The 16,005-nt window shown below is 31.3% G+C and overlaps 3 protein-coding genes across 4 annotated transcripts; 2 read left to right on the top strand and 1 right to left on the bottom strand.

The window, feature by feature from the left end:
- LOC109327937 (ornithine decarboxylase-like) lies at positions 5,568–7,055 on the top strand. 2 transcript variants are annotated; one of them, XM_019561110.1, is made up of 2 exons: positions 5,568–6,934; positions 6,983–7,055. In XM_019561110.1, exons 1-2 carry the CDS (start codon positions 5,638–5,640, stop codon positions 6,988–6,990), a joined length of 1,305 nt encoding a protein of 434 aa, XP_019416655.1. In that variant the 5' UTR covers positions 5,568–5,637; the 3' UTR covers positions 6,991–7,055. The 2 variants fall into 2 exon arrangements, with proteins under 2 accessions (XP_019416655.1, XP_019416654.1); XM_019561109.1 differs by having other exon boundaries at positions 5,568–7,055.
- Positions 10,096–11,366, top strand: LOC109327939 (24-methylenesterol C-methyltransferase 2-like). Its single transcript, XM_019561113.1, has 2 exons — positions 10,096–11,212; positions 11,248–11,366. Exon 1 carries the CDS (start codon positions 10,131–10,133, stop codon positions 11,208–11,210), a length of 1,080 nt encoding a protein of 359 aa, XP_019416658.1. The 5' UTR covers positions 10,096–10,130; the 3' UTR covers positions 11,211–11,212; positions 11,248–11,366.
- LOC109327941 (uncharacterized protein At1g76070-like) lies at positions 14,893–15,985 on the bottom strand. The gene is made up of 2 exons (XM_019561117.1): positions 15,039–15,985; positions 14,893–14,996 (listed from the first exon to the last, which is right to left on the bottom strand). The coding sequence occupies exon 1, from the start codon at positions 15,741–15,743 to the stop codon at positions 15,048–15,050; it is 696 nt and encodes a 231-aa protein (XP_019416662.1). The 5' UTR covers positions 15,744–15,985; the 3' UTR covers positions 14,893–14,996; positions 15,039–15,047.

The following is a 16,005-nucleotide window of genomic DNA, read 5'->3' as shown; positions in this document are numbered from 1 at the left end:
GAAACTAATTTAACTCAAATGATTACGAATGTTTTACAAGGTTAATTTTTGGATATATTTATATTAATTAACTCAATCTTAATTTATATTATCTCAAGTGAAATTATCCACACTTGACGTTTTTCATTAACTCAAATTTTTGGAATAAATTGTAAAATAATAAATAAGTTCAAATTAATTATTTCTACAATAAATTAAGCTTAAGTTATGTCACATTTAAATTTTCTGAATTTAATACATTTTTATTTTAAATTTAAATTGAATTTTCTATTTTTAGTGTCGTTTGTTAAATATTATTAAATAGGTTAGAAAATTTAAAGGAGAAAAGATAATAAATTGTCAAATTTCATTTTTATTCAAAAGGTGTCAGGTGTCAGATCTTATAGGAGAGATTTTTTTTTTAAATCACTGGTTAATAAATTTCTGAATTTTATGAACGAAAACCCGAAGAATTATTGTGACTCAATGATAAGATTCACAATTAAGATAGAGACGGTGGATGAAATTGAACTTTTAACATATACTGTAATGATAACTAACTCAAAAACTACTTGTAGCACTAATATGAGTGACCTTTTCAAATCTGTCCAACTAAAAATCATACACTTAAAATGTTGGGTTTCGAAAATTATATCATTGAGTTGGGACCGATAAATAGTTACTGAGTTTCTAAAATCATATATTGTTGCCACTTTTATACCAAATAAAGAAATAATATATTGATATTAGGATTTTAGTTGGGGCAAAAAAATTGTTGGGTCTTTATACCCCGAAATTCCAACTAAACATGATTGTTATTATATACATTGTTGAACCTGAAGGGTATAAATCCTGAATTACTATTTTTAGTTGGACATTATGGCTTGAGAATACTTGATTTGATTTGGGTAGGGTCGAACATGTCATAAGTTTGGGCGAGAAAAAAAATGTTGGTTAGTTAAGGTCGAAAGTCTAACTCGATATGACTATTTAGTAAATTAAACTAAATATTCAATTTAATAATTGGCTTTCCTTTAAAAAAAATAGTATTGTAGCTTTCAAATTCTAATGTACACTAAAATGAAGTATATATTCATACAAAATTCTCCTTTAAATCTTTATAATTATAAGAAAGTAACTTATATCACATATAACCTAATTATTAATAAACAATATATCATTTTATGACATATAACTACTTACCTAAAAATCTTAATATATATAACAATGTATAACTCCTGTAAATATAATTTCTCACGCTTCTCTATGGTTTGGTTTACAATCTACATTATATGTTTCTGAGTTTCACAATTTGTTGTTCACAGGGCATGATCACTTGCTAAGCTATTTCAACACCCAAATCAATTAGGGTACACCTTTATTAAATGTATAGCTCAACGAAAAATTAAAGCTGGAAAGTATTTCAACTCTTACATATAAAAGTCTTGGGGTGTACTTGTATTTATTAAGCCTTGATATTAGGGATGAAAAGGCTACTTTGCTTACCCAGTTTGCCTTTCATTATGATCGGATCCAAATATAGTTGGGTCTTATTAGGTTAGGATTAAGTTTGTGTTCAAAAATTATACTCATATAATATTTAGGATTAAGTACAGGACACACATGATTCAATCCATGATCACTCACTTATCATATTTGTATATGTTTATACTCAATTATGTATTGAATAGCAACATTTTTATGAAAGTATCATTGATCCTCTAATTTTTTTATCATATATATATGATTAACTATAAATATATGTATTTTTTATAGAGTATGATCCAGTTACTCTTCATCATAACCAAATGAAATCTAATGGTTTAGATCTATTCACTAATTCAAACCATTAGATTTCCCTATAATTGATGGTTATGATGTGGAGTTGAGGTAAGTGGATCCCTTCTCTTTTTTATATGTCAAACTATATATTCATAATAATAAGTAAAATAATGAGAAATCTTTATCTAAATATGTATATATTATATTTAATCGCGTCTAATGTCAGGATTGGGTTCAAAGGTTATCTCAGTCGGTATTTGGAGTCAGATTAGCAACTAGTCTAGGGTTGAGTCTGGTTTCAAAAAAAATAACTATACCAAAATTTAGAATCATTAGGGGACAAGTCTTACCTAATCTAACCTGACTCATGTCACCCTATTTGACATTATGAATTGAACCTTTAATATTTTTTTAAAGAATAATATTATTTTCTCATAACAAATTGATTTAAAATTATTCTTAACTAAAGGAAAGTAATATGTGTGGCTTTTCATTTATAGGTAGTTGAGGTTTTTCACTTGAAACACTGCATATCACTTTTCTATGATACCAGAATTGTTTGATTAATTTTCTGAAAATGCAACACTTTTTTTAATCTTTTCTAACTCCTCCAAATACATCTGTCAAAATTACTCCAAATCCTAAATAAAAAAATAAAAAGAACCATTGTCCTTATATATAAAAATATTCAATTTTACCTTGATTTAATAAGTAGAAGGATAAATTATGAGGATTTAGACATTTTATGTTTAAAGGCCATGTTAACCGGTATACAAAGACATTTTTTAAAACCAACAAGGTGTTGGTATAGTGGTGTAAAGTTCCGCTAAATCCTCAAACTAAGTTAAGAGTTCGATTCTTGAGAGCGACACTTATTGAAAGAGACAATCATGTGACCCAAAATAAATTAGTTCTTTACCAAAATAGTGAAATGATAGCATTAATAGTAAAAAAATACATTTTTAAAAAATTTAAAAAAACAAATAATTATCGCTCAAAAATTAAAACCCACACATTTTGTGGGTGACAGTTTTACTAACTGAGGTACTTCATCACCATCTCCTAAGGTGTATTTTAAATTTATGTTGTGAATGTTGACTTGTCCTCTAATGTATCATTCATTTGAATTCTTAGGGTTTTCTCTCGTGTAATGAAGTATATATAGTTAAAAGAGACAGATACAAAGAAAACTTTTTTCTTTCTTTACGATTTGCAAAATTCTTTGAAGAACTTTTTTAGAGTCCATCTCTCTATTTTACTTAACTAATCGAGAGGGAAAACAATTGAAAGAAACTAAATACATGCAATAAATTATTAAGAAAGTCTCACATTTTTTTATATGTTAATATTATTGATAGATCTTAAGTTCTTATTTTAAAATATTTACCTTATTTTTTATGCACCAAAAAATAAGGTTAATATACTTTTCCGTTTAAAATATTTGTTGTTTAAATTTCTACATATAGATTTTAAAAATAAGGTTAATATACTTGTCTAAAATATTAGCAGCCCCCTTTAAAAAAAATGTATTTTATTTAAACCATTAGATTCTGGTGCAGAATGAGATCTGTATTTTATTTTCCTAATTTGTCTGATAGCCATTGCAACAACACTTAATTATAAGTGAACCTGATTTGTTTGATTGTCATTACAAAATATCTTTGCAAATCTTCAGCCGAAGCATTGAGTAAGGGATCTGTTCTGCATTCATTTTTGTGTCCCTTTTTTATTTATTGTAGTGGTGCGATGGGATAGGGTTTAGGGAAAATCTGTGTCATAATTGAGGTATAAGAATAAGGACAGTGCCCTTGCTACCCTTATATATTAGGGGATGAGCTGAGGTAGATTGTAGAAGAATGTGAGGGGTGTAGGTTGCTAGTTTTGCTTTCCTAAAAAGAATAAGGATGTTCTGTCCCAAAAACCTTTTCTATCTTCTTATCAATATTCAAATGTAAACCAATTAATATAATTTTATTTTTATATTTTTTTTATTTAATTGAATTATGTATTTTAATTGACCTAAGACATAAATAGGGATACAAAACCCCGATAATAGATTTTCAGTGGGACAAAATTTAAGATTAGTAGACAAGGGCATGGTTTTCTGTAACTTAAAAAAGTGGCCTTTTGAAATTATTTTGAGGCAGCTGGCTTAAGGTCTTAAAAATACAATATAGCACAAGAAAGTGTTGCTAGATTTCAGGGGCGTTTACACTAAAGAATTAATGTGTTAATAAAATAATATAAGAGAATCACATGAGAGGTGTAGTCGTTTAAATATTCTTAAATTCTATTTTGTTATTTTACTTGATATACTATATTAGTTGAAAGTTGATAAAAGGAAATGAAGCTTAGAATTATAGTATATATATATATATATATGTATTGCTCGTTCGAATGATCAAATACATATTTTCACTATTTTTGTTATTAACCATTAGGATTTTGTGACGTTTAAAGAAAAAATTGGCACGAGGGAGTTGAGGTAGATATATAAGTAAAAACCCAATATTTACATGCTAGGTGATGACTAAGTATTTAGACAAATAATTAAAAGCGTTGAATATTAAATAAGACCACGGGCTTCTAATAATATTAAATATTGACACGCCCACGGCCCATCGATTGAGAATTCTAGATAGATCTTCTCCATTTCTCAAAGTAATTTAATAAGACCACGGGCTTCTAATAATATACCTATATATTTGAATATTAAATTAAATTTTGTTTAACAAATTTGATGATCATATATTAGAAGCGAAAATTGATAAAATATGAAAAGAATGAAAAAGATAAAATATCTACACCATTGTGCCCCTTCACAGTCTTATCAATGCGCTCCCATATTCAAAGTTAGGGTGTTATCACATAAAAATATGCTCTATGATGATAATTGAGTACATAATTAGCTGTTTTTTATAACCAATTATATTAGTCTATTTCATGGGTGCAATTAACTCTTAAAAGAAATATGGTTCACACCAATCAAATATTTAACTTTTAAGTTTATCTAAAAATTCACTCAAATCTTATATCACTATACTAATTACTTATTAGTGCTTGCTTTAATTGTACAAATTAAATATAATAAACCGATTTTGACTTTGATGAGATTTATTATGTTTTATATAAATGATTTGTTCTTTTTGGGGCAATATTATTAATACTTATCGGTGGTTCAACAAAAAATCCATTAATAAAACCATCTATCAGTTAAATTACATATTTTATAATAAATTTATAAATATAAATATTATATACAATATATAATTTAATTATTGAAATTTCTAAATGATTGACCATGTTATAGATATATAACTATGAGATGGAATTCTTAATTGTCATTTTAAAAAATAAATAAAAAACTATGAGCAAACTAATTTTGACAGATACAATAAGATTTGATCAATTTTAATCAATAATGTCTGATTTTGATTAATTTAATTGTATTCTAGTTTAATTATCATAAAGTATTGATACATGGATTGGTTCACCAACCCAAATGGAAAAATATTTACATCATGACTTTGGGGTGCATATAGAAAATATCATATTGATAGAGATAAAATTAATTTACAACATGACTTGGATCTGAACTGAAAAAATAATACAAATATACGTATATATATCACAATTCTTGTGATAACTAATCCTCATCAATAATTAACTTTGTAGTACTTGAAGCAAACATGGAGAAACTTCATCCACAAGTTTAAATTACCAAAAAAAATTTACAAAACTTTAAACAATAGCCACCTCAAAGGTAAATACATTCTTTTGTTCTATAAATATGTTAGTGATTTGTGTTGTTTAACATGCACCTTATTCCCTCATTCCTTGAAGCGAAAGCCAGAAAAAGAGGCCAAAATAGTAATAATGCCTTCACTACTACTGAGCGAGGGATTATACCAGGCCAAGGGTGCAACAAAACCTTTGAGCCTGAAGGCCATTTATAATGCTTCTGGGGTTAAGGGTAAGCGAGTCACTCCATTACTCGCTAATGAAGAAGAAGGTGGCATCTCTCATTTCATTCAATCCATCATTCGAAACACACCAGATATTGATTCACCATTCTTAGTACTTGATCTTGGCGTAATCATGCACCTCATGGAGAAATGGACCACTAATCTTCCCACGGTTCAATCTTATTATGCAGTCAAGTGCAACCCTAACCCATCCTTGTTAGGTGTACTCGCAGCACTTGGTTCGAGCTTCGACTGCGCCAGCCGAGCCGAAATCGAATCGGTTTTATCACTTGGAGTCTCACCGGACCGGATCATTTATGCGAACCCATGCAAATCAGAGAGTCACATTAAATATGCAGCTACTGTTGGTGTCAACGTCACAACATTCGATTCTAAAGAAGAGATCCATAAGATTAAAAAGTGGCACCCAAAATGTGAGTTACTTATTCGTATTAAGCCACCACAAGACAGTGGAGCAAGAAATGCTTTAGGTCTCAAATACGGTGCGCTTCCTGAAGAAGTTAAGCCACTCTTACAAGCCGCTAAAGACGCGGAATTGAAAGTTGTTGGTGTTTCGTTCCACATAGGAAGTGGTGGTGCTGATTCTAGAACCTATCATGGAGCAATTGCTGCTGCTAAAAGTGTTTTCGACATGGCTTCTAACGAACTAGGCATGCCAAGAATGAAAATAGTGGACATTGGTGGCGGTTTCACTTGTGGGAACCAATTTGATGCTGCTTCTTTTCACGTGAATGAGGCTCTTGAGGACAATTTTGGAAAAGAGGAAGGTGTTGTGGTAATTGGAGAACCTGGTCGTTATTTTGCTGAGTCACCTTTTACTTTGGCTAGTAAAGTTATTGGGAAGCGCGTGAGGGGAGAAGTTAGGGAGTATTGGATTGATGATGGGATTTACGGTTCTCTTAATTGCATAATGTATGACTTTGCAACTGTTACTTGCACGCCACTCGCGTGTAGCTCAAAACCAGAGGATCCAGAATGCAAAAACGCCAAAATGTACCCTTCAACTGTGTTTGGACCCACTTGTGATTCGTTAGATACTGTTCTAACAGATTACTTGTTACCGGAACTGGAACTTGATGATTGGGTTGTGTTCCCAAATATGGGTGCTTATACCACATCGTCAGGGACTAATTTCAATGGGTTTAACACAACAGCTATTTCTACTTACCTAGCATATTCCACCCCAATTGCGATGGAAAAATCTATGTTCTAAATAGTATGTTACGAAACACCTAAACCATAGTTTGAGGGGGGAAATGTCTTTTTGGTTTAGGAAATACAATAATAACTGCTTGGGTCGGATATGCATGCAAGCATGGTGTTTCTTATATTTTGTTTTTCCTTTTTTTTTCTTTCTATATTCTAAATCGGGAACACCTACGTTTGAAAGATTGAAATAAAATCCGGTTACGTTGTTAGAATCTTGCATTTTATTTTTGTTGTATTTTTTTTGTTATTGTCTCTATCTTGTTCCTCCAAAACTCAGTATGACTTCTAGTTTAACTTAAGAATGAGATTAGTGCAAAATGTGTGGAAACTCGAACATTGCTTTATCTTTACGAGTAACGATATTCTGAATTAGCATTTTTATGAGCAACTCTTTGTACTCATATATTATAATCGTCGATCTTTAATTGTTGGTGTTTTCAGTGCAAAAATCCTTTGGTCAATGGTTATTATAAAGTATGTGCAAAATTCGATTTGGGAAAAAGAGTGTAAGAACTTCACTCTTTGATCCGATTTCAGGTAGAGTTATGAATTATGATTATGGAATGCGAGTTTACTAAAGTCGTACTTTGAGTTCACTAATTAATTGATTACTAAAGTTGTGATACTACATGATAATTAATTAATTACTTTAGTTTTACAATTTGTTTTGTCCTACTACAAAGATGTACTTGGCTCATAATTGAATATAATATTTGTTGTGTTTAACTCACATGTTTTATACAATCAAATTAGTAGTTCAAATAAGGTAAATTCATTTGCCTTAAGCAGGTTTGGAAGGTCATCCATCAGCCACCGACAATGGAGAATTGAGTTTGGAGATTCTCCAAACTTCTAAAGCTCATTTCAGAAGCTGGTTGATAGAGAAGATTGTATTTTACCACAAGTGGAGGTAAGCTTCTTGATTAATTTTCATAATGTTCTCTTCATTTACTAAAGTTGTTCTTTCTTGCCATGGCCCCAAACCCTATGTTCATGGAATATTATTTTTTCCCGAGACAAATTCTTTTTATTAATGTTTCTACTTTAAAATTTAGTCGCATGATAATATTTATTGTCATTCACTCCAACCTTAAGTCCTCAAATTTATTTACATATCTACAATATAAGCAACAATTAGCATCGGGTATGTCGTATGTTTTCAGTTTTATCCTTGAACTTTACTGAGCTTCATATTTCAATTACTGATAATATTGGCAAGCTATTGGAAGCAACAACTAGCTAGAGCAGTTTAGCCTTGCTTGAGTTTGGAGAATCTCCATTGTCAATAGTAGGTGGATAGCCTTCTAAACCTACTAAAGGCCATCCATCTGTTCTACTGACAATCGAAATTATCCATTCTTAGAAAAATGCCATTTTCGACTTGAAGTAGTAGGTTTTAGATTTTTTTGTTATTATAATTTTGAAGTAGTTTATGTTCTTAAGTGTAAGGGTGAACATGGCCTAACTAAAGTTTTTCTCTTATTCGACCTTAGATATTAATCGAGTCATTTTTTTGTACTAGAAGCAATCATAAACCTGAAGTTAATATGACTTCAAATTTCGGTAGAGTAAGCCTTTGAACTAGACCTGGATTAGATTAGCTATACTATATATCACTTTTAGCTAAAAAAAATTAATATTACTTATTATTATGGAAAAGAAATTTGACATATGAAATGAAATATGCATATATATTGTTAATCAAACAATACATAATACTTTCTACCAAAAAATATTATTGGTCTATATATAATTAAATATACACACATAAATAAGGTTGGATCATGCTCAAACCCGAGCTAAGAGAATGGAGGCGAGCTACATTTTTAGAGATAATTTTTTTTTTGGGTAGGAAATGAAGTTCACTAATATTTATGTTTATAAACTACTTCTAATTTTTTGTGTGTGGATCGATTTTCACTAATAGCACCATTGGAAATTTTTAGGAAACTAGCACTCTAAAGAAAAGAGAATTGCGAATTTTATGAATGTCTTTGGCTTGACTGGTGTAAGCTCCCCGAGTTAAGTCTTCTATGGCTTGTTCTGTTAATTATCATTCCAGCATATATGGCCATAGTAATGTTGCCATATCTCAGCACTTATGTGGGTTTTGTTGGTTTTCGAAAGAATTTTAAAAACTTTAAAACAAATAGTAGAAGCAAAAACATCATATTAAATCCCATATTGCATCTGAAATAGAAGAATTAGGACATTTTTTGGGAGGTAATGCTAATACGATAACCGTAATCAACATAAACATCTGAAATAGAAGAATTAGGACATTTTGATCAATGAAAAATGGAATTTAAAAGTTTGGCAATCATAGAAAAATGAGAAACCCTAATTATCTATTCTGAATTCGGTCTCGATGAAAATATTTGGTGATTTGGTTTTTTGAATGATTGAAATGGATAAATAACAGGCGTGCGATTTCATGGTTTAATTTAGGTATGGGTCGGGTAAGTGGGTTTGGGCTTAGACTTACTTCGTTAAGTCCTCTTACCCACGTTGACAATCATATTTCAAATGGACCAATATTTGAGGATTATGATTTTTATTATATATTGGTTCACCTAGTTTAACTCAATTATAATCAAACTCAGATACATTTAAGTTTTATTGGGTTTATGACTGAATTCGAGTTTAAAAATTAAATTCAGTTAATATTTAAAATTAGATAAGTGAAAACATGATATGACCCGCCGTTTTAATGTTACTCACATAACAATTTTGTATATATTTCTTTTCAATTGTATTTAAGGTAATGACATCTTTTTTATTAAAAATATCATTAATAATGTAATTTTTTATTAAATATATTTTATTAACAATATATATCTCTATCATGACAAATTACGTATTTATAATAATCAGTAAAATATTAATAATGTAATATATTCATGACAAAGTTATAGGGATACAACCGAGAGAGAATAGTAGGAATATGATTCAATTTAGATTTCTCAAAGGTGAAATCCAACATAGAATATATATACCCAACAACTTGTGGACTGCTACTTTATGTAACAAAATTATGTAATTTCCAAAAAATAATAAATTATTTATGGTAATTCCTAAACTAGCGAGTGAGTATAAAAAGAAGAATCCACATAAAGAAAAGCAAATAAATAATAATCCGAGTTGATTGAAATCTCACAAACACTCTCTGTCAAAATGGACTCTCTCTCTCTCTTCTGCACCGCCGCTCTCCTCGCCGGCGGCCTCTACTGGTTCGTCTGCATTCTCGGCCCCGCCGAACAGAAGGGCAAACGCGCCACCGATCTCTCTGGTGGCTCCATCTCTGCCGAGAAAGTCCGCGACAACTACAATAACTACTGGTCCTTCTTTCGCCGCCCCAAGGAGATCGAAACCGCCGACAAGGTCCCCGACTTCGTCGACACCTTCTACAACCTCGTCACCGACATCTACGAGTGGGGTTGGGGACAGTCCTTCCATTTCTCTCCTTCCATCCCCGGGAAATCCCACCGTGATGCCACGCGCCTCCATGAAGAGATGGCCGTCGATCTCATCGAGGCCAAACCTGGACACAAGATCCTCGATGTAGGTTGCGGCGTTGGTGGGCCCATGCGTGCAATAGCATCCCACTCGCGCGCAAACGTCGTGGGAATCACGATCAACGATTACCAAGTCAACAGAGCCAAATTGCACAACAAAAAAGCAGGCCTTGATTCTCTCTGCGAGGTTGTGTGTGGTAATTTCCTCGAGATGCCGTTTCAAGACAACAGTTTCGACGGCGCGTACTCGATCGAAGCCACATGTCACGCGCCCAAACTCGAAGAGGTATACGCTGAGATCTTTAGGGTTTTGAAACCTGGTAGTCTTTACGTTTCTTACGAGTGGGTGACGACAGACAAGTACAATTGTGATAACGATGAACACGTGGCAGTCATTCAGGGTATAGAGAGGGGTGACGCTTTACCTGGGCTAAGGAGCTACAGTGATATTGCTGAAACAGCTAAGAAGGTTGGGTTCGAGGTTGTGAAAGAGAAAGATCTGGCTGAACCACCGGCTCAACCGTGGTGGACCCGGTTGAAGATGGGTCGAGTCGCTTATTGGAGGAACCACATTGTTGTAACTATTCTCGCTGCTTTGGGAATTGCACCTAAAGGAACCGTTGATGTTCATGAAATGTTGTTTCACACTGCTGATCATTTGACACGTGGAGGTGAATCTGGTATTTTCACTCCGATGCATATGATTCTTTGCAGAAAACCATTTCATTCATCATCTTAGTCTTCTACTCAAATAAACAAAGACAGACATAAATTCAGGTAACGTATAACCTCCTTCCTTCTTTCAGATTCGGTTACTCAATCTCATTTTCTTTTTATATTTTGGATTTAACTTATTATCATTACTATGAACTTGAATGTAATTTGGTCTATTTTATAGTTGTATTGGTTCTGGAGGATGACATTTTTAATGTTTGTGGAATTTATTATTTAGGATTTTGATGAGAATGAATTGATTGATATTTATTATGGTCATAAATCATAATGGATCTGTAGTGGAATAATTGTTTAATGAATGGGTGTAGTATTGAAGCGTATAATAATAAAATGGCAGTGGTTGAAGTGTTGTATCGGAACGTGATTAAGGTTGAGCAGTTAAGCTTTTGAGAGAGTGAATCTGGCAATTGATGCGTGTTATGTTGCTTTTTGCTCTGATTTTACTATTGTCACGTTGTGCCTGTATTTTTGCTTCTCAAAGGCCACTGATAAGACGACATCTGTCCACCACTTTACTTTGGATCTGTCAATGCTGTTTTACACTTATGTACTCTCTTGTCGTGTTCCCCTCACTTGCTACCTTTGAAATACTGTCTTGCGCTTTATATATGCGTCGGATACGATACGTATTTCATTTGTATCCGATATGTTGTTGCGTATTTTTTCTTCTTAAATATATGATACGATATGTTTAAGGATACACATATAAAATAATAAAAAATATATAAAATATGATAAAACTATAAGTGTAAATCAAAATATTCAAAGGAAAAAATATAATGGAAATTGAAAATTATGTCATTCAAAATGAATTTATCTTATCATATTTTATTGGAAAAAAATCTGTTGAGATAAATCTATATATCATATGTTTTACTGAAAACGAATCTATATATCCTATATTTTATTAAAAACGAATATGATACATGTGTTGATATTGATTTATTTTATTTTAATTTTTGGACACTTTATGGATACATATCCTTCACGAATTCAAACGTATCCATGTCTGATACGTGTTGGACACCGATACATGAGAGTGTTTAACATATCCGTACTTCAAAGTTGGCTACGCTTTTTAAAAAAATTAAAACTCAGATCATTTATCTATTCATAATCATTATTTTTATACAGTATAACATCAATTTCATGTAAATATACATAATCACATTCGATTTTTGTTTTTTATCTAATTGAAATGCATGTACAGCTAATCAAAGTGGCTTGTGTGGATTGCCGAAAAGCCAAGCGCACAGTAGTATTTTTTTTTCTTTATCGTTTTGGAAAAATGCTGTCACAAATTTAAATTAGTTAAACGTTTCAGGAAAAGAATGGAGCGGCTTGCGTTATGTTAATTAACAAAGACCGTATTCATAACCAACCATTTGTATTTCTATAATTTTTACAGGCACTTTTTGTGACCCAAATTGAATGAATACCGGTTATAAATGCTCCTCTCTGCCTATTTTCTCTTTATCCAAAGCCTTATATGCTCTAATAGGTAACTTAGTCACTAGCCTTTCAAGCTTATACTATCGTTATCCCACATGGATAGGCTCGATCGGAATCAACAAATTCCTTACTGTAGGGCTTAGGGAATCATTTTTTGGGTACAATAACTCAATTTAGGAGGGATAAGGATCACTTGTCCCATAATTTTCCTGTCTCTCTCTGTCCCAGATTAATCAAATATCACAAAATAATATTAAAAATATTAATTTATGTTTTTATAATTTTTCTTTTTAAATGAATAGAACTAATAATTGGTTTGGTATACTAAATAGAACATGAATGAGGCCATTTAATCCCCATCTATGAGCATGGATAAGAAGCAAAATATCATTTTCACTCTTTACTTAAAGAAACATAAATACAATGAGTGGGGCAGATAGGAATAGCTTTTTTCTGGCATCAAAGGTCTTTCATGAGGAGAAGCCAAAAAATAGAAGTTTAAAAATCCAAAATTAGAGCTGATTGAAATGTTAGGACGAGTGAGTTTTTTCTTTCTATTTTAATATAATAATCAATCCCTGTTTTAAAATAGAATTTAACAAAATTACTGCAATCATCTTCAAAATAGAAGAGGATAAATTGTCTATTCTCTTAGTTAGTAGTGCTAGTAATACTAGACAAAGATCATTTGTCTCTATCCAATTGAACTATATCAGGTAATATAAAAATACTTATTTTTATAATTTCTTAATTAGATGAAATATTTTGGTTGATGCTTGACACATATAAGAAATGAAGATATTCATTCATAATATGATTGATTAGGCGATAATACAATAGCTATAAACATGAGACTTGCCACTGACATGTATTGGATTGCACTGTTAATAATAAAAATAAGCAATATAAAAGGTAAATAATACTTTTAAGAAATTATCATTTCTCAATATTTGACGATTACAAATATTTTTCTTCATTACATGCATATTTTGTAATTAACTTTATAACTAAAATAATTTTAATAATTTGCAATGATGTAACACTTGCCTATGCTCATACGTTAAGTGTTTAAATTAAATGTACTCAATTTCACTTTTAAAACATTGGTTCAATGTTTGTATGGTATGAGACTAGGAGGACACAAAGCTAAACATCATACCCAACGATTATGTTTTTAACCAAATAAGTATCTTCTTATTATATAAAAAAATAAGTTAGATTTTGTCCACCTATAATAGGCTGATATATCAACAATATTTTAATGAAAGAAAAAATATAATATTTAATAAAAAACAAATAATATAAATATCATATTACATTGAAATGAATATATAACGTATTTCTTGATACGATGATTACGTGAAAAAGGAATTGAGGTACAAAAATGCACGGTGAGATTTAAATCTAAACTTAGAGTTGTGAAATTCATCACTGATAATGGGCTGAGTCTGCTTGAATCCTTCACGAGCTATAAGTTATTCAAACCAGCCCGTATAATTGAAATCCTAAGCAGTTTCTTTTGTTTGGGGTTGGTCCACTTTTCATTCAAAAGGAATGTTAAGCGAAATGGATAATTTGTTTTTTGTTTTTGTTTTTGTTTTTGGTTCATATAAAAATACATAGCTATGGGCTTTATTGCGGAATAAAAGGTGGAAGTGCTAAAAGCTTGTATGCCTCACTATATTTTATCAACGGTTTGTAAACTCTCTAAGCAGGTTGCTGAAAATCTAAATGATTGCATATAGGCCCTTCAATTTAGTGACATAGTAAAGGGTATTCATTCAACTTTTAGTAAGAAATTAATCCCTTTCTAGACAATATTTGAGCTAATGAGACATGTCTTTAGATTTTATCAACAATAATACATGTCACCCTGGAGTGTTGATGATGTATTGTTTATTTTTTGAGCCTCATGTATATTTCTCACATGGCTAATTCTTAAGAATGTCAAAGCTCTTATGTTAGAACTATATTCTTCATATCTCAAACTAGAGACCTCTAGTTAAACTAAAATGATTTTATGCAACTTAATACTTGAACTTGGTGATAGTCTTGCTTCTTAAAATATATACAAGAAGTTAAATTCAACTTTTATTTAAATTTTTCAAGTAACACATTTAACATTTTTACTAGTATTCTAAAGGCAGACTTGAATATAATCATAATTTTAACACCATATATTATATACATATAAAGTACAAGCCTATGACGACATGTAGCAATTAATTTTGTTTATACCAATCATTCTATTCACAACAAAAAGAAATAAACCAATAAATTAAAAGAGAACCAAAAGAACAAATCTTCCTTTCAACGATTAAGGAATCAGTTTGCTCAAGTAACACAAATCTGTTCCCGATTCCGACATGATTACCTCAATATAACACAATCATTCAAATTGAAGAGGCTTTGGTTTTGCCATGGTTCTTCTCTTCCATAGATTAATTTCTTTTCGTGGTTTCAAATGAATTACACCTCCATCACCATATCTACAACTACTATCACTCAACAAAATAGGTGCAGAAAAAGGAATTATGATCTCTTTCTCCTCTTCAAAAAAATCATCACTTTTGTAGCAACAATCTATTTCTTCAGCCACCATTTGATCCTTCCAGTCAAAATTAGCAAAAGTGTCACGTCCACTTGCAAAACGCTTCATCTGACTCATATTCGTTACTCTTTTCACAACCACATCCTCATTATCTAGTTTATCTGAGGAACCAGATTTTGATTTAGTTGCATAGAATAACATCTTTTTAAACGTGGACACGTTTTTCTTTACCTCTATATCTTTGATCTTGGTTTTTTTCATCCTACGTTTCTTCTCGTGCTTGATCTGACCCATGCATGAGATTTTTGGTGAAGTGGGTTCTTGATAATCAATGTCATCATGGTTGGGTTTTTTTCTATTCTGATGTGGAATCATGGAAGTGATAGGTGCAGAGAAACCCTTATGCCTTGTGTTATCTGGTTTTGATTTGTGATACCTACTAGGGCTGAAGGGAGGGTTTATGAAACTCACTGCTGCAGCTACTTTTGGTAGGATATTCAAGATCTTCCTCTTTAGCTTAAGTTGTTTCTCCATGACCCAAAGAAGAGTTATGAGAGATTAATTACTAATACCTAGCTAGCTATAAGCTTAGCTAGCAAAAATGTTGGTTTGGAATATGATATTTTGTATGATAAATGAGGGTGGACTATGTTTATATAGCTTGGGACGTTCTTGATGAAGATTAGAGGGTGAAACTACAACATCTTAAGAAAGGGTCATGATAAATATTAAATAAGTTAAGGTATATATATGATTTTGTCAAGAAAGATAGGAAAGTAGAAGAATGTAATATTGA

This window comes from Lupinus angustifolius, chromosome LG15 (genome assembly GCF_001865875.1).
Source record: "Lupinus angustifolius cultivar Tanjil chromosome LG15, LupAngTanjil_v1.0, whole genome shotgun sequence".
Taxonomy (NCBI): Eukaryota; Viridiplantae; Streptophyta; class Magnoliopsida; order Fabales; family Fabaceae; genus Lupinus; species Lupinus angustifolius.
This window is presented reverse-complemented; position numbering and strand designations above follow the sequence as displayed.